At 35.4% G+C, this 26,621-nt stretch overlaps 2 protein-coding genes and 1 pseudogene across 2 annotated transcripts; 2 read left to right on the top strand and 1 right to left on the bottom strand.

Annotated features, from left to right (window-relative positions):
• Nucleotides 1-1,992: 1,992 nt before the first annotated feature.
• LOC120186568 lies at nucleotides 1,993-5,451 on the top strand (annotated as a pseudogene).
• A 1,697-nt stretch (nucleotides 5,452-7,148) lies between these two features.
• LOC120186588 (probable inactive poly [ADP-ribose] polymerase SRO5) lies at nucleotides 7,149-8,855 on the bottom strand. The gene is made up of 5 exons (XM_039190474.1): nucleotides 8,311-8,855; nucleotides 7,963-8,204; nucleotides 7,742-7,857; nucleotides 7,552-7,647; nucleotides 7,149-7,220 (listed from the first exon to the last, which is right to left on the bottom strand). The coding sequence occupies exons 1-5, from the start codon at nucleotides 8,808-8,810 to the stop codon at nucleotides 7,191-7,193; spliced, it is 984 nt and encodes a 327-aa protein (XP_039046405.1). The 5' UTR covers nucleotides 8,811-8,855; the 3' UTR covers nucleotides 7,149-7,190.
• A 7,129-nt stretch (nucleotides 8,856-15,984) lies between these two features.
• LOC120186585 (dof zinc finger protein DOF5.6-like) lies at nucleotides 15,985-16,978 on the top strand. The gene is made up of 2 exons (XM_039190472.1): nucleotides 15,985-16,045; nucleotides 16,142-16,978. The coding sequence occupies exons 1-2, from the start codon at nucleotides 15,995-15,997 to the stop codon at nucleotides 16,811-16,813; spliced, it is 723 nt and encodes a 240-aa protein (XP_039046403.1). The 5' UTR covers nucleotides 15,985-15,994; the 3' UTR covers nucleotides 16,814-16,978.
• Nucleotides 16,979-26,621: the final 9,643 nt, after the last annotated feature.

Raw genomic sequence — 26,621 nt, 5'->3', positions numbered from 1 at the left:
TAAAAATTCAAAAGTGTTTGATTATAAAAATGAAAATAAACATGAGAAAAGAATAATAAAAAATATTAATATAATAATATTAATAAAAAATGAAAAAATAAATAAATATATACATATATATAAAACAATGTAAAACGAAATAAAAAATATTAAAATTAGGAGAAAATGAAAAATATATATAAAGTAAATAAATAAAAAATGAAATAAAAAGAATAAGTCAAAAGTTGTTATATCTCTCATGTTTTGCGTGTAAAAAAACTAGATTTGCAATGAAAATGCTCTGCCACTCCTCGTGCTTTTAGATACTGACTTTGGATCCTCCACGCTTATTTTTTGTCATTTTCTTCCCTTAATTTTTCCAAATCGTTGTCCCTTCCTCTGATTTTGGCTCCACGTTTTTCTCTGTGTCCTTTCTTCTTAATACTTGAGTCTATTTATAGTCTAAAGAAATATATTTTTAGCTCAGATTTAGAGTCCTACTTGGACTCAAATGCTTCGGTTTTAGTGTTTTAATAGGACTCAGATACGTTGGTTTTAGTGTTTTAATAGGACTAAAATACGTTGATTTATTTTCTGAATCTCACTAAATCAAAATTGTTGAGTGTGGGGCCTGAAAAAAAATAAAAATTAAAAAATAATAATAAATAAATATAATATAATATAATATAATAAAATATTTTTGTAGACCCGAATAAAAACGGGTCTCTACAGTTTGGGATTAGTATTTTAGAATAAAATTATAACAATATTTTCAATTATATGAATGAGAGAAGACATAACCGAATTCCGCAAAGAATAATTACAGTAGTTTTACACTTTCTTGCATCTGCGTTTTCAAATAATTATGTTAGCCAGGCAAGAAAATCATAGTGGATAGTCCCTATAGGCCAACGAATATGTAGCAATCAAAAAATCTCGACTCATATGTAGGGTAATCTCTGGAAAGGTTTGACATTTAGGGCAAGTACTGTCTGTAGAGATACTTTTTAGAAGATTTGCCATATAAAGCTACGAATTAACCTCCAAGCCATGATACGTACCTTCGCTGGACAGTCCACCCTCCAAAGGGAGCATGGAAGTAGCAAACAAATTTTAATATGACAAGAAATGAATTAGGTAGAAAAACATGGACGTTCTACCTCAAATTTTCCCAGAAACCCTGGCTTCCAATTGGATAGGAAAACTGAAGCAAACAATATGATCCAATGCTTAAGCCCAATTCACTTTATTGTATGAAAAGTAAAGCTTCATAGCGTGGCCCAATGAAACTGGGTAGAGGCCTTGAATGGATATTCGCTCAAATCACCGAAGGTTCTGTTTCTTCTGATTCGTTCGGTTTTCATCATCATCGTCAGCAACTCCGTTAAGCCTTCTACTTCAATTCTTCACCCTTTTCTCTGTTTGTTTTTCTTTTGTTCAGGTTCCTTCCCCCCCCCCCCTCTTTCTAACTCAGTGAGCCGCTATTGAGACGACGACGATTCAGTCTCCTTCTCCCATTTCCAACGACGATAAGCCACAAGCAGTCTCAGGTCGCCTCCTTTTTCTCCTTTCTTTAAGTTAGTGTATACAGTCTGTAAACTTCATTGCGTTGACTTCTACTGAAAGATAATTAAAACCCAATTTCTTTAGATCAATTTCCTTACTTTATAGCTGACTTATATACAGTGTTATAGGAAAAAAAAGAAGAAAATTTTGGGTTTTATACACATGTTAGAAGTGGGAACCAATTAAAAGGAGCAAATAAGGGAAGATTGTACGTGTTCAGTAGAACTGAATAATTGTCATTTGTTTCCCCCCTTCAAAACAAGTGATTCTAATTGTGAATACCATTTTCAACAGAGATCGTACAAGAAAATGTTAGGCCAGGGGCTACTGAACAGAATTTGGAAGCAAACCAGGTTCAACAAGATATTAGCCCAGATGCTACTAAACAGAGTGTTCCAGCATCTGTGTTTGTGAACTCCGAACCGATAAGAGAGGACCAGGTTTCAAATGCTGTCAAATTTCTTTCACACCCCAAAATCAGGGGTTCGCCTGATATCTGGAGAAGATCCTTTCTCGAAAGGAAAGGCCTTACAAAAGAGGAGATTGATGAAGCTTTTCGGTGCGTTCCGGTATTATAACTGTTTTGTTTTTGTTCATTATCTTGATATTTTGTTTCTATTGGTAAGTGTTTATAAGCATTCATTGATTCTTAACTGGACCCAACTCCTACTTCACAGCCACCTAGTTTGAATTCAGGTAATAAATTGTATTAGTGAAGTGGGAGTCAAGCCTTTGTTTTCTTATTGCTGGGTCACTGAATCTATTTTGTTGCTGTATTATAATGGAATCAGATGGGCAAGCAAAGTTTTCATCAAACGTCCAAACTCAGGCTCCAATTTAATCACCCCAGCCTGTGGCAGCTGCTTCTACTGGTATTGCTTCTACCGGGACAGTTGCACCGAGGCAGTTTCAATGGTACCATGCGGTTTTAGCTGCAGGGTTATTGGCAGCTTCAGGCTGTGGCACAGTTTTATTATTCAAGGTATTGATATCATCTACTGTTTCATTAACCAGAACAAAATGCATGTTCTATCAATTCTTATTTGGTAAGATGTGTCATATTTTAATGCCCAATACTGTTTCCATCTCATTGAGCTGCTTTTATCCTGCTTCAAGTGTATTTTCATAAACTAGATTTTTCTCACGTTCAGATAACATTTTTTAGGAAGTTATTATCCCAAAGTTGAAATTGTGGATACGTAAGTTGTGCTGGAAGAAGAAAAGGACCATACCAAGAGAATTGATGCAAAACCAAGTTTGGCAGAGGAGGCAGCAGCTGCAGCAAAAGCAGCTGCGGCTGCTGCAGCTTTGCTGCAGCTGACATTGCAAAAGCGAGTCAGGAAACGTTGAACTCCAAAAATGAAGGTGAATTTGAAAATTTTATTTTTTTGTTGAATAGTTTCATTATGTTTCATTAGTCTTTTTGTTCTTGCACAAGTATCTTCTTGATTTACTGAAACTAATTTGATACTTGCCAGAGCAAAGGCGCTTTGAGGAATTTATGAATCTTATGTATGCCAAGTCGATGAGTAATTCAATAAGAAAATTGGAAGGTACTCTTATACAATTTTTAGTGTAGCCATGTCTTCTGAAATATTCGTTAGAATTTGATTCTTGAACGTTTCCTGTTGTGGCCATGCTTATATCTGAAGTGTTGCATGTTAGACAATTCATTCGTAGCAATAAATAAATGAATGATAAATTTGATAATTAAGGGAAGCCATTTTTTATTCAGGGTCTATGAACTTAGTTAATAAACATTGTGTTAGATATTAATTTAGCTGTAGATATTTATACTTTTACTATATGACCTTCTTAATATTGGGTGCACTTTATAGAGATGTAAGGAACTCAAAAGAATAGCAAAGGTCTCTTAGGAAGTTAAGCTTTGGAAGAAGAGTTCTTTCCTTAAATAGCTTGATATTATTATTTGCTAAAGGATTTCCCCCGGCAAGTAACCTAGCTCGATTCCTCAGCAAGCTATCTTCATGTATTAATGGTGCTAAGAACCAACATAGTGATGCTTATTAAACGAATTCAATTTGCATTGGCAACATCCAATGTCATTTAGTTTCATCGGTACTGCTTGCTTACCACTTGCCAAGGGCATCTTCTGAAATTATTGTCTTATGCTGCCACAAATAGTTTAGTTTCTTCAGAAGACAACCCAACTGTGACTGCTGAGTTGTTGAACTTCATTGCTAATTTTATTATTTCTTATACTATTAGGACAAGCTAATAGCTCTGGCAGGGCATTTTCTGATCATGATGATCATAGATCGGGTCCAAAGGTATGCTGAAACCAAGTTAATTCCAAACGCTTCATATCTGTTTTTACAAATAAATTCTCTGATCCCAGTTTGAGTTCTGCAAGATGAGCTATTACTAAACAAAAATGTCTTTATAGCAATCCTATGTGAATGGAAAGGTGGATGTCAATGTGCAGCCAGGTGATTGTTTTCTGATTATTTTTCTGAACTTGGTTGTCTAGTCGGTCCTAACAATTTGAATTCCAGAATCCTATAACAATGATTTCTTTCAAGCAGGGAGATCCTCCATACCACCTGCATCTCCTATAACATATGGAGGTAGTAATTTGCTTTGTCCTTACGAGTTGCAATATTTAACAGTTGCAAAACAAATATAATATTTCTTGATAGGTTTTGAAGATATTTTGCTAATTGATATTTGTAATTATGTTGCAGATTATGGAAATGATCCAAAGAGGGGAGAAACCTTCAAATATTAGAGTAATCCAGTTAACATTTCTATGCTGATATTTGTTTGTTTATTGCATCAACATTAACTTTGTACTTCTGATTCATATTCAGGAAGTCAATGATATGCCTCCTAACCCTAACCAGCAATTGTCAAATCCTCGCATAGCACCAAGATCTAAGGTCTGTTCTACAGTTTCTCTTTTACCTTTTATGATCATTTCTCTTGCATTTTATTAGTATTCCACTTCAATGGGGTTAATTAAACATCTTTGAGAAATGGGGTATTTTAATTATCACGTTTGAAGAGTTTTTGGGGCCATAATCAATATATATACCAAAATGTTTACTGATATTTTCCTTTGAGCAAAACGGGTAGTCCCATACATTAGTTTCTTCATCCCGTGGTGTGGGTGGTCGGTAGTGGATCAATCTAAGGAAAACTTGCATACAATCATGACCACAATATTTTCAGGATGTTTTTTTTTGTGCCAAGAAGTACGTCTTGTAAAGAGTAATGTCAATGTGGCTCCAATTTGCTCAAATCTGACACCCTCCCCTTCTCTGATTGAGTAGCCCTGGGAGACCCAAAATGGCTCCCGCCATGTACTCCAGTCCCAGACAAGTGCTGAAGGCTTGAATCAGAATCGACAAGGCAATGGGTTGTTAAACTATCCGGTGGATGATGAGAGCTCAACCCCTTGGTGGCAACGGAAAAATGGCAGGATCACAGAGATTGAAAAAGAAGATGAAGCCAAGGCTGCTGGACCTTATGGTGTGAGAACCAATGAACAACCAACCGTTCAATATTCATGGGTTCCTCCACAACCACCCCCTTTGGCAATGGCGGAAGCAGCTGAAGCTATTCGACTGCCCAAATCAGCTCCCAAAGAAACCACTACACAAGAACAATTGGCTGTTGATCAATCAGCAGCTCCTCCTCCCTCAGAGGTAACTGATGAGTTACAGATGATCACAAAAATGTCTGGGTCAGCAGGTGTAGTGGAGATGAATGAAGGTTTTTTGACCGGGAACTCCACTATTATACAAGAACAGGAAAACTGCTATGAAAGGAACTGAAGCTGGGCTCACTTTCGAGTGCAAGCGTGATAAAGAAGTTTACCAAAACAATTGAATCAAAACTATTGTTGCGGTATATGTTGACCTTTCTCAGCATGACTAGTTCTTTATCATACACCAATAATAATAATAATAATAATAATAATAATAATAATAATAATAATAATAATAATAATAATAATAATGCATTGCCAGTGCTTTTACGTGGAAGTATGGTCTGGTCTTAGAGCTCTGTGTTAACAGGCTTTTGTGTGAGGTCGTTCTCGAGTCTATTTTTCTGATGAATAAACATTCACGTTAGTGCATGAGTATCTGACCTGCCCCTAATTGCAGCTAACTTTTCGTTATAAAAATTAATAAGAGGAATCCGCCTACTTTATAAGTTAAGTAATCTATACTAAAAGAAATAGTAAATCAAGTGCATGTGTTTATTGAAAACTGGATTAGGATTAGTTTTTCGGTATTTGTGAAGTTAGATGGATTTTTTTCTTTGAGGCTGTAGAGAGTTGGCTAGCACCAAACAGCCAATACCTCTTAAATAAAACAAGAGGCGGATCTAACTGTTAAAAATACTAACAGTGTTTAGGATGATTATTTCGTTTCTTTAGAATGGCAGACGCAAGCTGTGTATGCTCAATGTCAAAGCAAAGCTAACATTTAAAGCCTAAACTAATGGCAAGGTTGACAGCAAGACCTAATTATTAGCAAACAGCCTTGGCAATGTGTGGCATGAAGAAAGAGAGTAATCGTTGCCTAAAGGAAGAGGAAGCTTGAAGGGAAAAAGTAGTTTCATTGATACAAAATAAATGACATAATATTTGAAAAATAGAAAGGAAATAGTTCACTGCTATAGTCCTAGACTTGCACAGTGACAGCTCGTGAATTCATTTCCAGCCAACTAGGGAGAAAAAAAAAAGGTGCTATTAAGAAACCAAACCAATCTTCAACATAGTAAATGCGTATTATCAAGAGAATGCTTGCCAACTTTGTGAAGCAGGTCAAAAAAAAATCATTCATTGTACCTTTGTTTCGCTATGTAATATATAATGAACAAATGAAATTACACGTAACGTCGACATGTGTTTCTCGATGACCTAACCAAGGAGAGGATTTCTATGAATATGAAAACGGAAGAAAGTGGCATGGTAAAAGTTGAGCTCCTTCCTTGTTCCTTCATCGTGACATTTTTTAGACAACGAAAGTAATCAAGCAATCACCAGATGTTGCAACCTGCTTTTGGATTGCAATTTACAAAAATAATGCAAAATCAAAATAGCCGAGGATGAAAACCCTAAGTTTTTCTAACAAACTTCTAGAAGAAATTTAACCCCCAAACCTCTAGAATCCTATTTAACAAACCTTTGGTCTAGTTTTCCCATCTGATCCAATTCATGGGTTTAGAAGGTCAAATTTTGATTTAAAAAATGCTCTTCTTTTTTTTGAGATGAAATTAGATCGTTATTTATTTGAGGCCGGCCCTCCACCATGTTGCACCCCGAGTTTGGATTATTGTCGTTTTACATCTAACATGATATTTGCATGTGAATTTCCCCTTTCTATCGTTGTTGGTGTATTAATACAACATGTTAGATTGATTTTAAGAGATGGTTACTTTTGACTTATTGAACATTTAGTATTTATATATTAATGTCGGATGGAGTTCGAGATCGAGAAAAACTTGTCCTTGGCCTAAAACATGAAAATGAAGTATTCTGAAAATAAGTGCAAAATTTGGAGTCTACATATATTTACTTATCAACTAAAAACAACAGAATACACTGATGGAAGTTAAACAGAAAAAGAAACTCCAGGTTTTCACCATCATCTATCTGCTGCCTCGTGCCCCGTTCAGCGGTTGCTCACTTGTGCTCTGCATTGCTGCCAATTCAGAGACCGATACGATTTTACCATTTCACAAACACTTTATTTTTATTTGCTATGACTTTTTAATACATCAATAGATAAGTCAAATGCGTTAGGGCACAGCATGTGGTATGTGTGGCTACCTACTCATTCATCCTAAGACCCAACATCAAGTGATGTAAGACTTATTCGGTTCCTCCTATTTTTCTTTTTCCTCAACCAAAACATATTCATTACTCTAAATATCTCTAGGGAATAGAAGAGAGGCTTTCATCTAACTACCCTACACCGCGTATGCATTCACATTTAGTAACAAGGCTTGTATTTTGATTATACGAGTGCGTACCTTGGTCCTAGATGAATTGATGACCGCAATCAACAACTTGTCTCCAGCTAATTGTCTTATTACTTGTATGAGTTCACGCCTTGATATTTTCTTATCCTGCCCAAGCCAAAATTTCAACCAAGCATAAGATCCTAATTTGCAAAAATTGGAAACATGAAAATAATAATAAAAAAAAAGTACACACGCTTACCCTGTGATCCCTATAATACTTGGAGATCAAGTTCATGGCAGTTGGAGGTAAGAACGTGGTAAGTGCAGATATCAGAGCTGGAAATGATATCCATGGTGAAGTCGGCATCTTCAACCTATCTTGCATCCCAAGCAACCCTAAAAGTAACCAAGCCCAAAGTCAAAACCCAATACCCACAACCGGCTTTCAAACCTAAATCGTTTTTGGAATTTGTTAATTACCTTTCAAAGACGAGGGAGCTCTGAAACTCAGAATGTACTCCGGCAAAATATGAGTATTCAAATGCGTACTCCACACTATATATTTATTGGGTGTGGACAAGTCATCGACGCCGGAATCAAACTCATCTGAACTCGGATGGCACTGCGTAGAACCAGGCTGCACCAGTTCCGTCTTCCCCAATATTACGCGGCAGAGCATCAAATACCGCATCCCATTACTATCAACGATGGTATTCTTCACACTGAAGCAAAAACAAACAATCGAATTTTTACAGGCGGTCAAACACCGAACATATTTCTATAATTAATAAGTGATAGATGGAATTCTCATGGTGTTGTGCATTCTACCTCTCCGTGGGAGAACAATCGGGGGAAAGGTAGATGCCATGACCATACAAGCCGCTGTTTTTGGGCAATCCGCTATAGCAAAAGCCATGCTCAACGATCCTAGAAATCTCGTCCCTAGTGGCAGCGCACCAAGCGTACTTAACATTGGCATCGCCGCCGCATTTTTTCTCCATTGCCTTGGTGAAAATCTGGAAAGATTGCAGCCTTGCCTGCCAAGTAAGGCCAGAGAAACAATTTTTCTGGATGGTCAAGTCCTTGGTATGAGCCGCCAGAGGACCCAAATTGGAGAGAAACCTTTTTTCGATAACATCAAACGCTCTGTCCCCACGGGATAACCGAATCAACCCATTGTTTTCCAGGAAAGGCTGATCAAAAGAGGGACCAGAGATGCTGCTTTGGCGGTCGGAAACAACCGATTCCTCATCGTTTGCAGACGTCGAATTATCGGAGTCTTGTGTTTGGAACGAAAAATGGTTGTATTGATTTTCAACATAAGCCATAATAGCAAGAAGTAAAACAATATACAATTAAAAAAAACAAATTTCAATTCAGAATTCAGTCCAATAAAGAAAACAGAGCGTATGGACAAGAAGAATCTAAAAACGATTCATTTCATAAGAGGAGTTGGTATAGATATAAGAAACAAACAGATAAAGAGTGGAAAGAGAAGGCGTGTAAAGGGTTTAGCTTGGAGAAGAGAGAAAGATAAGAGGAGGCGTAGTATAAATAGAACCGACTTTTAGAAGCAGTGGGAATGAAATAAAAATAGCGGTGGGCGGGGAAGAGGGGCGCTACTTGTTTTTCCTTTTATAACTACCTTTTTGTTTTGGGTAATAAAAGAGGTGGTATTCTTATTATATAATATGTATGTCCATGGGTTTTGCCTTCGGGCTTGGACCACCCTATTCAGGTATTGGATTTGGCAAATGGGAATGCAATAATACTATGCCCTCTGCTATTATATTTTTTTTACGACCGTATAGTTTTCTTACATATGAAACACAAATCTCATTACATATTTGCAATTCATTCAGCTAACTTGAATTGTTTTTTATTAATTCAAACTAATTTGTTATTGATATAATGTTTTAGACTTCCTAATTTAATTTGTTTTAAAAATTATTTTAGGTAAACTTGAGAAACCCTAAAGTTTGCATAAGAAAGGAGCTGCATGAAACAATCTTTAATGGAATGGAGCATTTAGAGTGACCGGATAAATATTTTTCACTGCGCTGGAAGGGAGAGAAAATGTATATTTAATATCACGTGGCCATTGGCTTTTGGTAGCACACGGTATTGCCGATATTTTTTAGGGGTTAGATTAGAAATGCAATATTTTTACAACTAATATGATAGACGATTCTAGGCAACAGGATAATGAAACTTGATAGGAGTCTGTTATTCACGTTGAAGCAAACCGACCATTCTCGTAAAATATTTAAGCCTGTTTCTAGTCTGCAAGGGGGTAGTGTATTGATTTATTTGCTTCAATGAAGGAATCATGTTCGGTTCTAATCCTTACGTACCTATAATACAAACCAGTCATTCCATGACATCGTCCTACTAGCACCCATGATATGAAGCAAGGGATTAAGGAAATAAATACCATGTGCTGCCGTACTAATACTAAAGAGTAGATAAAGACAACAACCTATTTCAAAGTAAACTATTGAAACATTAATGTAATTGATGTAGAGAAATAAACATACCACGATATAGATAAAATAGTAAAATGAAAAAGTTAAACGGGCCCAATAATGAAAATGGAAAGGAATAGTTAGATTTATTTGTAAAGGTATACCCATTTCTTGAAGATGGAAACAAATATTTTGGTTTGGTTTTGGAACTTGAGGTCCAAAGGTGCACTGACCATAAGAGGGCCCAATTCCACAATGCAGCGGGAAGAAACTGATACCGTAGTCAGCATCAAGAGGCTGGTTTATGTGAGCTTATTTGATATCCACTTCATATGTCAAAGCATAGATGACACCACTCAAGAGTCTCATTTCAATGCTACTTGTGCAAAAGAAAGAAAGTATGATTTTACGTAAACTTAAACTTACAAAATTTCAAAGTGTGAAAACAGATTTTTAATAGAAAATACATAGAAAAAATCTAAAATATATGATAATTATCTGAATTGGAATCATATATTTTTTCTTTTTAGTGTGAAGGCTGTTTGGATGGAAATATTGCAGTCGGCAGTCATTCCATTGAAAGGCAAAGCATTCTTGAGGGAAGGAGCAAAATGCATGGTAGGCACCAGTTGGTGATGTGACAACTTCTGAACAGGAAATGCTCTTCATGCAGGATGGCACATATAAATATAAACACGTGTAATTTAAAAATGTTAAGCATTTAACTTATGGTTCAGACGACGAAGGACGCATCTTAAATGTATTTGTAAATTCTTTATTTTTCATTGACGAACTTCTTTTGGTAGGAGGAGGATGACGCGAAATGAAAAATTAGCTATAGGAAGTAGGAGTAATCCTCCGAATCCAATTTTTTTTTTGAATAATTATGATTTATTACCCAACTCAAGGTTTAATTACAACCAATCTACAACGAAAGAATCAAATAAACAACCTACAAAATGATTGGTTAGATTATACCCCAAACCTTACAAAGCCTTAAGTTCGTACTATCAAGTCTATTAATATTAGTTCTCCTGAGGCGGATTCCGACAACGTCTTTAACATCTTTGAGCAAGCATTCGATCGTTCTACGCCGTCCTTGAAATATTCTCTGATTTCTTTCCTGCCACAAAGAGTAGATAAAAGCAGTCCAAGAGAGTTTAAGAATGGTAGTAAGAAGAGACCTCCCTTTCCATGATGAACATGCCTTCGAAACCATATCTTCCCATGATAAATAAGTAGTCTTCATCCCATTAAGGTTCAGAATTGAGTTCCAGAGATTTGTTGCTAGTGAATAGTGCGAAAAGAGATGGTCCCTTGTCTCGTTTGAGTTGCTGCAATTAACACAAATACCGTCAGTACTAATTCCCATTCGAAGAAGCCTGTCTCTAGTTGGCAATTTGTTCAGTAAAGCCATCCAAGCTATCAAACTAAACTTTGGAATATGCAATGGGAACCAAATTATTTTATGCCATGAAATATTTTGCCCTTTAGATCGAATCAAGTCCCAAATTTCCTTTACTTGCGGAGAACCGACTGAAAGAATTGGAAGAGCTTCAGCCCTTGATTTTAATGTTCTGTCGATACTCCAACTTACATTTGCAGCAGCTCGGAATTGCCAAAAGTCATGCTCCTTAAAAACGTATGCCTTTAACCATGCAACCCACAGTGATCCATCTCCCACTAATATTTTCCGAATTAGACTAATGAGACAAGCTCTATTCCAAGATTTAATGTTCTTCAGTCCGAGGCAACCTTCCGATTTGGATAGACAAATAATTTCCCAGCTCACACGAGCACCATCAACATATTTATCTGCTCCTTTCCAGAAGTACCTTGAGCAAAGTTGTTCCACTTTTTTAAGGATTGAAGCTGGCAAAACAAGTTGTCTACACCAGTAGTTGTTGACGTTGAATAAGACTGATCTAATGAGCTCTAATATGCCTGCATAACTGAGATTTCTCCCAGTCCAATGATGAAGCTCGAGCTTGATGTTATCAATTAAAGCTTGACAATCCTTTTCGGTAAGCTTACGGGTGACAAGAGGAATACCAAGATAACGGACAGGAAGAATTCCAATATGAAACCCAGTAATCAGTTTTAATTCCTCAATAGTTCTTAATGTAATCCCCGCAGCAAAAATCTCACATTTGGAAGGATTCAGTTTAAGCCCAGATATTTCATAGAAATGATCAAGAATAGTGAGTACGCCAACAACAAATTCAATGTTACCCTTGCAAAAGATCATTAGATCATCAGCAAACGATAGATGAGTTAGGCCAATTTTCCTGTATTTAGGATGGAAACCAAACATTCCTCTTTCGGCAGATAAATTAAGCATCCGAGATAAAATATTCATTGCTAGAACAAAAAGATAAGGGGATAGAGGGTCTCCCTGCCTTAAACCTCTTGCACCTTTAAAGTAACCAATTAAGGTCCCATTAAAAGAAATGGAGAACCTAGCTCCTGTGAAACAAGCTTCGATCCAAGCAATGAAAGCCTGAGGAAGTTGGAGAGCTTTAAGAATTTGTGAGATGAATCCCCAATTAATGGAGTCAAAAGCTTTTTGAATATCGATTTTCAAAGCGCATCTTGGGGAGATAGAGTTTCTGCCATAACCTTTAACCAACTCTTGAGCAAGAAGGGTATTATCAATAATGCTCCTTCCTTTGATGAATGCCGTTTGATTGAAAGTGATAATCTCAGGGAGGAAATCAACCAATCTTCTAACAATGATTTTAGTAATGATCTTGTAGATTACAGAACAACAGGAGATCGGCCGAAAGTCTTTTACAACACTCGGATTTGGTTTTTTAGGAACAAGAGCAATAATAGTTGAATTAAATGCAGGATGAATTGAAGCATTAAGAAAGAAAAATTTGACTGCAGCAACAACATCCTCACCCACTATATTCCATGATTTCTTGAAGAAATAGGGAGTGAATCCGTCGAGACCCGGAGCTTTATCATTGTCTTGACAAAAAACAGTTTTTTGAATTTCTTCTCTAGTAATTTCTTTAACAAGGCTTGCTGAAGCTTCAGAAGGCAGCGAGTAATTGAGTAATTCTTTAAGAAGGTTAGGATCAATTCCTTTTACCATGTTATCAGCTGTTCCGATCAGATTAGAAAAGAAAGAGATAATTTCTTTCGACATTGCTTCAAAGGACTCCAATCGATTGCCTTGTTTGTCTATAAGAACACGGATAGTATCTCTCTTGTTTTTAAAAGCAATCGATGAATAGAAGAATTTGGAGTTTTTATCTCCTTCTTTAATCCATTGCACTTTTGCCTTTTGCTTGAGAAACGAAGCTTCGGCATCTTCTAAAGTTTTCAACTCGTCTTGTAATAAAAGCTCCTTGTCGATTACCTCTTCACCCTTTAAAGTGAGGATTTGTTGTTGTTCCAACTCGCTTCTTTTCTTTTTTACTCGGTCCGTGAGGATTAATATCGTAACGTAACAAAAGAGGAACAAAATAGTAATTGACGGGGCCGGTCGGGTTTAAGTCGTGTAATTAAAGATCCTGTCCACCGACCTTCGTCAGAAATTGTTTTTGTAAGGCCAAAAGAGGGAATACGTTACGTGGTCTTTGTGAATGCCGCCGCAGTCACCGTTGGCGGATGCGCATGCATGCGCCTTTAAACAATGCCACCCACCAACTCACTATGTGACTTTGTGGCTTTCAGGTTATTATTTAATCTATCAACTGTCGACACGAAATCTTTCGCATGCACGAGGCTTAATTAGTGGATCTTTGGATGAGATCGGATCCGGCAAACTAAGCTTTCTTTTCCCTCATGGTTTTCACACTAAAACCTCAAATCTGTTAACTGCCTTCCATGTGGCCTAAAAAGAAAGCATTTCTATCAACACATATATATAAATACTCTTATTAGAGGATCAATGATAAGACTCCCCTTCTCCCTTCCCTCTCAGGCTAGGCTAGGCCCTAAGAGAACCCAGATTGACTGCACTCTTTACGAGGTTTGATTGACCACAACCACGTACCATGATTACGTCATGCTGAGGACCACATCAGATTCTCCTCATGAGCCATTTTTAACGTGGTTTCAATTTAAAATTTTGAAGGGTTTTCACTTTTTCTCACCATACATGTATGCTTCAGAAAAATGGACAATATTCTTCCTCAATTGGTCCCTCAGTAACAATGTTGTTTACTGCTTTCTCTAAAACTTATGCGTTTCCTAAAGCTAAAGGAGGATGGATGAAGAAAAGAAACCAGAGATTAAAAAGAAAGATCAGTGACGAATTTAATGGCTTTTCCTCAACTTTAGGCTCATCTTTAAAGAGAAAATAAAAGCAAATTCAAGATCGAGTGTGGCGGTACCGTCAAGCTGAAGCTCGATCCTTCATCTTTCTCTTTTTGGCTTATAGTTACTTTGATGAAAATCTGGGAATCATTTTGAACCAAAGTATGCTGATTTCAACTGATCATATTTGATATGATCTTTTAGATGGAAAATTAAAGGGTGAAAAACATAAGAAAAGTAAGTGTTGCACATTCACACTTTGGAATTGTATTTCGCATGAGACGAGCAAGAAATAATACAAAATGCTTGTGTTTCACATTCCTCCCCTGGTTTAGATTTGGCAAACTGGGAAATAGACAATGACCCTTGCATACTCTTTGTTCAAAGTGTTTTCCCACGAAACAAGCAACTAACATCATCTTCCGTCCATGTTTAATTAAACCTGTGAATTCACATTGAGGCTTCCTTTTTTGTCACCATCAGGCAGCAATGACAACTTACAGGCAAAATTCTTAAAGGTCCACTATCATGCACTATTATTCTATGCACAACATGATAGCCATTAGCCTACTTGATTAAAAAATAAGACTTATATTCAATCAAATATAAGAAAAAAAAACACGTATCTATATTTCATTGACAAATAAGTTGTAATTTAAGATTAATTTCAACACCCGAGCATCATGAAATTAGCTACTTAATGAAATAATAAATGATTGGTTATTGGGCCTTCGGTTATGATTGGGAGATGATTGTTGTCCTGAAACAAAAGAGAAAAAAAGGGGGGGGGGGTTAGATGCTAAAGGAAAATTAATGATGAATTTTTCTGTGTAGACCATGGTGAAGTGAGTTGTAGGCTGAAGCGCGGGGCACTTGTTCACCTTTCAGATTGTACTTTTGGGGCCTGGAGGTTAAGTGTGATGGTGAAGCTAGTTACAAAGAATCTCATGACTCATGTTGCAGATATCAAGTCTTGTATTTCTTTATGTGAATCCAACAACAAAAGCTCCCTGCCTGCCTGCACCCTGCAGGTATGAAGAATTTTGATTTAAGCTCCGTATCTTGGGAAAAGTATCATCACTTATTTTGTGAGGTTGGGGAATACATAGCAAATCAATACGATTATTTCACAGATAAACTGAACTCTGTTTATTCCGGTAATTAGTAGAAGCAGAGCAAAGCAAGAGCAAATCTGCAGTGGGAGGTGGGGACAGCAGAATTTATTCTTTGCTTGTAGTAGAATTAGTAATAGGCCCCGCAAGTGGAGTGCTCTTTCGGTATGCCCTTCCCTTCCCTTCCCTTCACACAAACCAAAAAATATATTATTCTGTTCTAATCAAAACATAATGTGACGCCCACTGCCGTTATTTCTGACGTATTAGAACATTGACGTATTTCTAGTCAAGGGTAAGCGGACCCCCCTTGTCCCTCCCATTTCTACACCATTGTGGGGCCTTCAAATATCATGTTTCACCACTTGGACTCTCCAGGGATTTCATTTCTTGGAATTTATATACAACAATCTTCTGAAATAATAATTCAATCATCAATATTCCCTTCAAATTTGATAATCCCTATTCCCTACTACTATACATAGCAAAATACTCCAAAAAAAAATAGATAGCAAAATACCCTACACTATATAGTTGTGGTGCCTTTTTCTTCCTTTTTATTCACACCCTCCCTCCTCACAAGCCATTCATTCCATTTGTGCTCTATTTATAACAGAGACTCATTTGTTTTCTTTCGCATATTCGGTATTCAGCTGTTTTTATTCAATGGACCTTACTTCTCTGCGAGTTTGCATGGATTCATCCTACTGGCTTCAGGTATGCGCACCTATTAAGCTTTGTTTTCTTGGTTATACTGAAACAATGAGCATTACTCCATGCTTACGAAGTTAATTAATTAAATTAATGTATTAGGGGACGGAGTCTGATATAGATTGTTCATCACTATCGGGGGATATACTGACATGCTCGAGGCCGTTGGTTGGAAGGAGGCTAAGAACCCCTCATGAGGAAGCTGTCAAGTGCCCTAGGTGTGAGTCCACGCACACCAAATTTTGCTACTACAACAATTACAGCCTTTCCCAGCCCAGGTACTTCTGCAAGACCTGTAGGAGGTACTGGACCAAGGGAGGCACGCTCAGGAACATTCCTGTTGGTGGAGGCTGTAGAAAGAAGAAGAAAGTTTCGTCCAAAAAGTCCACTCCATCCATCAACATTGCTGAATCATCCACTTCTCTTCTTCAGCTCGCTAATTTCCCTGAAATGCACGCCAACTTCATGGGGGGAAACACCTACAATTCCCTGCTGGAATATCCAATGCCCATTGATATCACGGACAGTAAGTTGGAAGCCATTGCCAGGAACAATGATTTTATGGGGAATGGTACTGAGTTTGAGGGAGATATGGGTCATGGGCTCTGCTCTCCATATGTGATGTCCATTGATGCTACATTCATGGACAGGATGATGCTTCCTAGGCCTTATAATGATACAAATGAAGATGTGAAACCCAACAACAAACTGCTGTCCGATGCCGGATACATCAACAGCTTGGGATCATGGAGTGGAGTGATGCATATTCATTAGTCTCATCTCTGCAATCAACTGCTACCTACATCAAATCCCGGAGGCAGCTCAAAATGACAGTGAATTATATATATAGCATCAAGCTCCTAGTAACAATGCATTTAATTATTCAGTAGGTTTCTGCTGTTATTTCGAGCAAGATATAGATTGGCTTTTCCCTTGTTTGTGTGATAATGAAGAATGAAGGAATCGGATCCCACATGCATAATTTGATCATTTTGGTTTGTCTCACGTTTACTTTCTTTTATAACATCAGTGACGTAGTCTTCAACTCTATCTTACAACATTGCAATGTCCATCCATTCTCACAACTTTTTGTGTATTTCAAACCTAAATTTATTATAATTGCTAAATATAAATAATACCTTAAATTGCAACAACTTTTAAATGATATAATGATAGATTTAATTTCCAATGTTTATAGTTTTTTATGACCACTCTTTTTAATTATATTTGACCTTCAATTTTTTAAAAAAGTTAAATTAAGTAATTTATTTTTAAAAATAAAAAATTAATACCCTCTTTCTTTTTTTGGATAATTATTTTTTATTACCCAAGGAAGCAAAAACTGCTACATAAAACACCGATCTCAAGAATCAAATGTACATCCTAAAAAACATAAGAAGATCGGTTTAAGTAATGTCCCAAGTGTTACAAAGGATAATATTAATACTATCATATCTATTAATAGTTTCCCCCCTCAATTTAAAACCTACGTAATCTTTGATACAATTAAAGAGTTCTTCGGTTGTTCTTGATCTTGCTTGAAAATTTCTTCGATTGCGCTCTTCCCACAAAACATAGATTTTTGCAGTCCAAGCAAGTTTAAGAATAGTTGTGAGGAGGGACCTTCCTTTCCAATTGTTGCTAGCCCAGTCAATCATGTCAACCCAAGAAGTAAAATATTTCATGATTCTATTTTTGTATAAGATTTTCTCCCGTAAATGAGTGGCAGTGGGGCAATCAAAGAGAAGGTGGGAGTGTGTTTCAAGTGCTGCACTGCATAGAACACAGGTTCCAGGAGTTGAAATTCCCATTCTTTGTAGTCGGTCCCTAGTTGGGAGACGTTCGAGTAAAGCCATCCATGCTATCAAACTGAGGTTAGGGATATGAAGAGGAAACCAAATCAAGGAATGCCAACAAACTTTGTCCCCATAAGTCCTAATTTCCTACCATATTTCCCTTATTGTGATAGTCCTATTCGATATAGCAGGTAAAGCTACAGCTCGTAGCTTGAGAAGTTTGATGAAACTCCAGCTGAAAATGGAGCGTTTTTTGATCTGCCAGAAATTATTTTCCTTTAGGACATATTTCTTGATCCATGTCATCCATAACGATCCTTATCCTGCAAGGATATTCTTGATGAGCTATATCATGCATGCTTGATTCCATGTTTTTAAATTCTTGTTAAATTCTTCAGTCCCAGACCTCCCTCAGATTTCAATGTGCAGATTTTTGCCCAGTTGATTCTCTCTCCTTTAGCAGCTGAATCAGATCATTTCCAGAAGAAGCGGGAGCATAGCTGTTCGATCTTGTTGATAATAGCCTGGGGTAAGAGGAGTTGTCTGCACCAGTATTTTGAAATGCTGAATAGGACAGATTTTATGAGCTCTAGTCTGCCAGCAAAACTCAATAATTTTCCAGACCACAGGTTTATCCTTGACTTAATGCTTTCTATAAGGCTATCACAATCTTTCACTGTAAGCTTTCTTATAATAAGTGGAATTTCGAGGTATCTAATAGGAAAATATCCAAGATTGAAACCTGAAAAGTGCTTGATAATCTCCACATTTCTATTAGAAACTCCAACAGTGAAAAATACACATTTCGCTGTATTAAGGTTCAAACCAGAAATTTCATAGAATTTGTCAAGGACTGAAATAACACCTGCAATTGACTCCACATTACCTTTACAAAATATCAGTAGATCATCAGCTAAGGATAAGTGTAACACCCCCAACCCGTATCCGACCAGGATACGAGTCCGAAGTGTCACATTGACTTTTCAAAAATTTATTCGTATAAAATAGTGAGTACTTTAAAAACTTTTATAACATTTAAATTATTCAAAACATTTACAAAATTATTCAGAGCTTATACAATATATTCTTTTGATTACATGCCAACTAGAACTTTATATACAAAAATACATATTATTCACCTCTCTTATGATCTGACATTCGGTAAGGAGAACTGACCTGTCTTGTTCCTCTTTACTTTTCTTTTCGCTTTCCAAACCTACGTGTGAAACAATCACACGCTAAGTCGATGACTTAGTGAGGCATATAAAACATATAATATTTCATATAACATAAAGCATACATAAACATATACCATCATTATCATAATCTCTATCATTATCATTAAGAAACACACATAACATCATATGGTTCATGTAACACATTTCAAACCACTTACCTTTGATAACCATTTATAAACCCATCGTATACATATCACATTCAGTATGCTTGTTTAATCACTTTATTAGCCCATGTACACTAGTGAGAACTTAAGGTATGTGAGTACATTGAGGTTGTGCACACATATGCTGTCACCACAGCTCGATCAATGTCCCGAAGGACCAGTCCATAAATTCCAAAGAACCTAGGTAATCAATCCATATATCCCGAAGAATATAGGTAAACAGTCCATATGTCCCAAAGAACATAGGTAAACAGTCCATATATCCCGAAGAACATAGGTAAACAGTCCATATGTCCCGAAGAACATAGGTAAACCCTCGACCCTTGGCATGCCAACTATACCCTAGCTCTCATATCACATAACATGGGCATTATCATTTAACAGTTCACATTACTTGTCATTTCTCTTCTGTCATATACCACATGTATGTGTAACCATGTATTCCATATCATATCACATGTATCACATATTGCCTATTCATATGTCATTTCATATAACATATATCATATGTGCATGTAATCACATAGATCGTATCATATAGCTTCATTCATATCACATATTCATATAAGCTCATAGCTTCTTTCACATATACATGTAATCACTTAGTCTATTTTCATGTAATTCTTTTCACTTCTCATATGATTTTATATTCATATCTCACATAGCTCATATCACCTTGCATTGTTTCATATAAACATAAATGTCATATCTTGTTCCCATATATTTTCCATATAACTCATATATCTCATAGTTCTTTCACATAGCTCACTATCATATTTTCATATCATATATCTTATAATAGATTCTTATATCATCATTTGTTTCCTTTCTACCTATTCATAATCACATTAACATGTAATGAAAGCAATATGTATTAATACATACATGTAATCATATAACTTATACCACATGATTCATGTAGTCATTTAGATCATTGTCTTTTAACACATATCCCATAATCACACAAATCATCACATAGATTACCAATCAAATCACATTTTAGGAGTTACTTCTTACCATAGTAACTCCATCACTAGCTCATCACAAGCCAATGTTTATTCAATAATATAAGTACAAATTAAATTACACTCACCTTAGCCTTGCTTTGATTCGATTATAATCCTTTGATTATTCCGGAACTTGTTTAGGCTCAATATCTACATAAATATATCATTTCAAAACAACTATCAGAAGCCTAAACTTTAAACTTGATGTTAATAACTTAAACCGGTTTAATGAATCAAATTCTATATTTTCATTTAGGGGGAATCGATACCCCCCAGGGGAATCGATACCCCCTGAACATATTGGAATTTTTTGTTCAAGAGGGGGAATCAATTCCCATTCATAGGGTATCGGTTCCCTCTACCCAGAAATTGTATTTTAAGCTCGAAAATTATCAATTTTTCCTTCAATTCTTCTATTTTAAACCCCTACCATGTCATTAAACTCAACTAGCATTACTTAAACTAACTTATATCCATGAAAATCCTCTATGACTTCAAAATCCTATCCTTCATATGTAATTCAAGAATCATACTAAAATTTCAATATGTTCTAAATACAATTCTAACACTTCTATCTTCTTATTCTCATATATGACAAGTCAAATTCAACTTAAAATTCAACTTATCAACTCTATTCCATGATTTCATATAAAAATTCATTTTCTTTAATCTATCATAACTCTTTTATCTTTTGCTTTTAAGATAACTTAAGCTTTCCTTAAGCTTAATTATCATCTAGTGATCATAACCCAACTTTTAAAACAACAAATAATTAACAAAATAGCAAACTCACCTTTGATGTCTCTCTCTCTCTCGTGTGGAAGAACAAAGGAGATGAAGTGGAGAAAATATCTCCTCATCCTTATCCCACATGCCTATATATCATTTAATTATAATTTCCAAGTCAAATGACCATTTTGCCCTTTAATTCTTTGGATAATTACTATAAACTTTTAGGAAATATTTCCGAACAAATCATTAAACTATTCAACTATTCTACTTTAATCACCATATTCTGAAATTTTACAATTTTGGTCACTAACCCGTATTTTGGGATGTTACAAATCTCTCCCCCTTAAGAAAATTCATCCTCGAATTTTCATTGTACAAATAGATGGGTAATTGTATACCCTTATCTTATTTGCACTCATTTACACACTACTTTATTATCCAACTTATTTCTTTTCATCAAAACATAAACCTTCATCAAACTATCCATATATATATTCTTTCAGTCAAAAAAATTCATTAGCTATTTCCTTCACTTATCAAACCTTCATTCTCACTCATCCCTAATACAAATTCTTTGGTTCGAATTCAACCATTCCATTACCTTTGTCTTATAACTGATCACTAATATTCATATTCATATTCTTAAACCCTTCCTTGGTCTTTTAATATTCTCCAATTAACATTCATCTCTTTCACTTTATTTTGTCCATGTTGTAAAGAAACTATTCTATTTCAGAACGATAAAGTTCCTTTAATACTATAATTTCCAATCCGTCTGAACGGATTGGCTCTATTCTCTAGCGGGGAATACAACTAATTCATATATGGTTTAAAGGTGAAAACCAATATCTCTATCTTTCTTTGATGATGCTTAACTTTATGAAGCACTAATTTCCTTAATCATCTGAGATTTTTATTCTCTAATCCTTTCATTCTGAGCTCTTTCTAGAGCTTTAACATGATTTACCATTTCTTGAAATAAGAACAAATTTAAAACAATAACACTATTTTGATTTAAGGCGCAAGCCTTAAACAACGAATCACATATATTCTTCTTAATCAAAATCATTTCAGCAATAAATCTACTTAACTTATTAAACTTATACACATACACATGCACGTATAATTTCCTTTCTTCAAGCTCATATATTCGAGCTTCATTTGTCTTATGAACTTATTATTGATTTACTTATTCTTGAACTGTTTTATAAACCATAACCACGTCACTTGATCTTTCAATATTCTTATGGTGACTTTCATTCACTATATTTTATCTTATCTACGTAGTAACGAAACTTCTCAATTTAATTTCTCATCTTTGGAGAAATGAACACCTTCTAGCATTATCTTCATAGCATTTATCCAAAGGTCTGTAACAACAGAACCTTTCTCAAATTCACCCTTGAACTCGGGTGCACTTAACTCTATTCGATACGTTCATTATATGAGTTAACAAAGTATACAATTTAAAACACATCGGAATATCATTCAACATCATGAATCATTCTCTAATCTTATACAGGCATTCCCTGAGGTTTTCGCTCTTCTCCCTGCCTGGCCAGGGCAGGTGAATGCTATTACCTTCAGGTTTATCGTCTTGTGCTTCACTTTGGAAGCTCTCATATATTCATGTGCTCATATCCTTACTTCTATCACATGTCACGTGTGCATATGATCATCCAATTCATATCATATAACATATGTCATTTGTATATGTTCACATATCATCTATCAGATTATATAAACATATATATATCTCATAACTCATTCTCAGTATTCACTTATCTTATATAACATAACAATTTAACTCTATTAACAAGACAACACACTCCTTACCCTATCAGATCAGAAAATTTTTCACTTTGTGTTGGCATGTACACCTTTTTAAAACACTTTCGACTTCGTTTTTAGCCTAGAATCGGCTAAACTGTAGCTCTGATACCATTAAATATAACACTCCCAACCCGTATCCGACCAGGATACGAGTCTGAAGTGTCACATTGACTTTTCAAAAATTTATTCGTATAAAATAGTGAGTAATTTAAAAACTTTTATAACATTTAAATTATTCAAAACATTTATAAAATTATTCAGAGCTTATACAATATATTCTTTTGATTACATGCCAACTAGAACTTTATATACAAAAATACATATTATTCACCTCTCTTATGATCTGACATTCGGTAAGGAGAATTGACCTGTCTTGTTCCTCTTTACTTTTCTTTTCGCTTTCCAAACCTACGTGTGAAACAATCACACGCTAAGTCGATGACTTAGTGAGGCATATAAAACATATAATATTTCATATAACATAAAGCATACATAAACATATACCATCATTATCATAATCTCTATCATTATCATTAAGAAACACACATAACATCATATGGTTCATGTAACACATTTCAAACCACTTACCTTTGATAACCATTTATAAACCCATCGTATACATATCACATTCAGTATGCTTGTTTAATCACTTTATTAGCCCATGTACACTAGTGAGAACCTAAGGTATGTGAGTACATTGAGGTTGTGCACACATATGCTGTCACCACAGCTCGATCAATGTCCCGAAGGACCAGTCCATAGATTCCGAAGAACCTAGGTAATCAGTCCATATGTCCCGAAGAATATAGGTAAACAGTCAATATGTCCCGAAGAACATAGGTAAACAGTCCATATGTACCGAAGAACATAGGTAAATAGTCCATATGTCCCGAAGAACATAGGTAAACCCTCGACCCTTGGCATGCCAACTATACCCTAGCTCTCATATCACATAACATGGGCATTATCATTTAACAGTTCACATTACTTGTCATTTCTCTTCTGTCACATACCACATGTATGTGTAACCATGTATTCCATATCATATCACATGTATCACACATTGCCTATTCATATGTCATTTCATATAACATATATCATATGTGCATGTAATCACATAGATCGTATCATATAACTTCATTCATATCACATATTCATATAAGCTCATAGCTTCTTTCACATATACATGTAATCACTTAGTCTATTTTCATGTAATTCTTTTCACTTCTCATATGATTTTATATTCATATCTCACATAGCTCATATCACCTTGCATTGTTTCATATAAACATAGATGTTATATCTTGTTCCCATATATTTTCCATATAACTCATATATCTCATAGTTCTTTCACATAGCTCACTATCATATTTTCATATCATATATCTTATAATAGATTCTTATATCATCATTTGTTTCCTTTCTACCTATTCATAATCACATTAACATGTAATGCAAGCAATATGTATTAATACATACATGTAATCACATAACTTATACCACATGATTCATGTAGTCATTTAGATCATTGTCTTTTAACACATATCCCATAATCACACAAATCATCACATAGATTACCAATCAAATCACATTTTAGGAGTTACTTCTTACCATAGTAACTCCATCACTAGCTCATCGCAAGCCAATGTTTATTCAATAATATAAGTACAAATTAAATTGCACTCACCTTAGCCTTGCTTTGATTCGATTATAATCCTTTGATTATTCTGGAACTTGTTTAGGCTCAATATCTACATAAATATATCATTTCAAAACAACTATCAGAAGCCTTAACTTTAAACTTGATGTTAATAACTTAAACCGGTTTAATGAATCAAATTCTATATTTTCATTTAGGGGGAATCGATACCCCCCCAGGGGAATCGATACCCCCTGAACATACTGGAATTTTTCGTTCAAGAGGGGGAATCGATTCCCATTCATAGGGTATCGGTTCCCTCTACCCATAAATTGTATTTTAAGCTCGAAAATCATCAATTTTCCTTCAATTATTCTATTTTAAACCCCTACCATGTCATTAAACTCAACTACCATTACTTAAACTAACTTATATCCATGAAAATCCTCTATGTCTTCAAAATCCTATCCTTCATATGTAATTCAAGAATCATACTAAAATTTCAATATGTTCTAAATACAATTCTAACACTTCTATCTTCTTATTCTCATAGATGACAAGTCAAATTCAACTTAAAATTCAACTTATCAACTCTATTCCATGATTTCATATAAAAACTCATTTTCTTTAATCTATCAGAACTCTTTTATCTTTTACTTTTAAGATAACTTAAGCTTTCCTTAAGCTTAATTATCATCTAGTGATCATAACCCAACTTTTAAAACAACAAATAATTAACAAAATAGCAAACTCACCTTTGATGTCTCTCTCTCTCGTGTGGAAGAACAAAGGAGATGAAGTGGAGAAAATATCTCCTTATCCTTATCCCACATGCCTATATATCATTTAATTATAATTTCCAAGTCAAATGACCATTTTGCTCTTTAATTCTTTGGATAATTACTATAAACTTTTAGGAAATATTTCCGAACAAATCATTAAACTATTCAACTATTCTACTTTAATCACCATATTCTGAAATTTTACAATTTTGGTCACTAACCCGTATTTTGGGATGTTACAATAAGTGTGTGAGCCCTATTTGCTTACATTTAGGATGATAACTATAAAGTCCTTTAACAACAGCCAAATTGAGCAATCGAGTCAATACATTCATTGATAAAACAAATAGAATTGGTGAAAGATGATCACCTTGCCTGATACCTCTTGCTCCTTTGAAAAATCCTGTCAGAGTCCCATTGAAAGAAATTGAGAATCTTGCCTCAGTGAAGCATGCTTCAATCCAGCCAATGAATAATTGAGGAAGGCCTAGAGATTTCAAGACAACAATAATGAAGTTCCAATGAAGAGTGTCAAATGCCTTTTGAATGTCAATTTTCATAGTGCATCGAGGGGATATGTTCTTCCTTCTGTAGCCTTTAACCACTTCCTGAGATAGAAGTGTGTTGTCAACGATGCTTATTCCCTTAATAAAAGCTGTTTGGTTGAGGGAAATCATTCCAGGGATGAGGCTATTCATTCTTTTGACTATAATCTTGGTGATAGTCTTATATATAACTGAGCAACAAGATATTGGTCTAAAATCTTTGACTTTGCAAGGGTTAGGGACTTTGGGGATCAAGGCAAGAGAAGTTGCATTGAAAGCTGGCAGCAGAGATGAGTGATGGAAAAAATATTTTATGGCAGCAATCACATCTTCTCCAACAATAGACCAAGAATGTTTGAAAAAAATAAGGGGTGAATCCATCAGGACCAGGTGATTTATCATTTCTCTGTCCAAAGATTGCTTCCTTTATTTCTTCTGAAGTAACTTCTTTGACTAGAGAAGAGGCTGATTCTTGAGGAATTGAGGAATTCAGAATTTCCTTAAGAAAATTCTGGTCAATTTCTTTGATTCAAGGATATGATTTCCCGATCAAGTTAGAAAAAAAATTTAGCACTTCAGCAGCCTTAGAATCGAAAGATTCTAATCTCGAACCTTGTTAATCAATAAGCAGTCTAATAGTGTATTTTTTGTTTTTGATAGCTATAGCAAAATGAGAGAACTTAGAACACTTGCCACCTTCCTTGATCCAATGTAATTTGGCTTTTTGCTTTAGGAACAGTAGCTCAGCTTCTTCAAGGGCAAGTAAGTCTTGTTGGATTTGCAATTCTTTATCAATAGTATCCTCTCCTTTTAAAGAGAACAATTGTTGCTGTTCAAGATCAATTC

Source organism: Hibiscus syriacus, unplaced genomic scaffold (assembly GCF_006381635.1).
Source record: "Hibiscus syriacus cultivar Baekdansim isolate YM2019G1 unplaced genomic scaffold, ASM638163v2 tig00113716_pilon, whole genome shotgun sequence".
NCBI classification, from domain to species: Eukaryota; Viridiplantae; Streptophyta; class Magnoliopsida; order Malvales; family Malvaceae; genus Hibiscus; species Hibiscus syriacus.
This window is presented reverse-complemented; position numbering and strand designations above follow the sequence as displayed.

Excerpts from the sequence above, each read along its gene's own strand:
- LOC120186588 (XM_039190474.1), bottom strand. The coding sequence starts at position 8,810 with ATGGCTTATGTTGAAAATCAATACAACCATTTTTCGTTCCAAACACAA. Across the intron at positions 8,205-8,310 it reads GATTGTTCTCCCACGGAGAG|TGTGAAGAATACCATCGTTG; the intron begins GTAGAATGCACA and ends TTTTTGCTTCAG. Across the intron at positions 7,648-7,741 it reads AGTATTATAGGGATCACAGG|GATAAGAAAATATCAAGGCG; the intron begins GTAAGCGTGTGT and ends TGGCTTGGGCAG.
- LOC120186585 (XM_039190472.1), top strand. The coding sequence starts at position 15,995 with ATGGACCTTACTTCTCTGCGAGTTTGCATGGATTCATCCTACTGGCTT. Across the intron at positions 16,046-16,141 it reads ATTCATCCTACTGGCTTCAG|GGGACGGAGTCTGATATAGA; the intron begins GTATGCGCACCT and ends TTAATGTATTAG.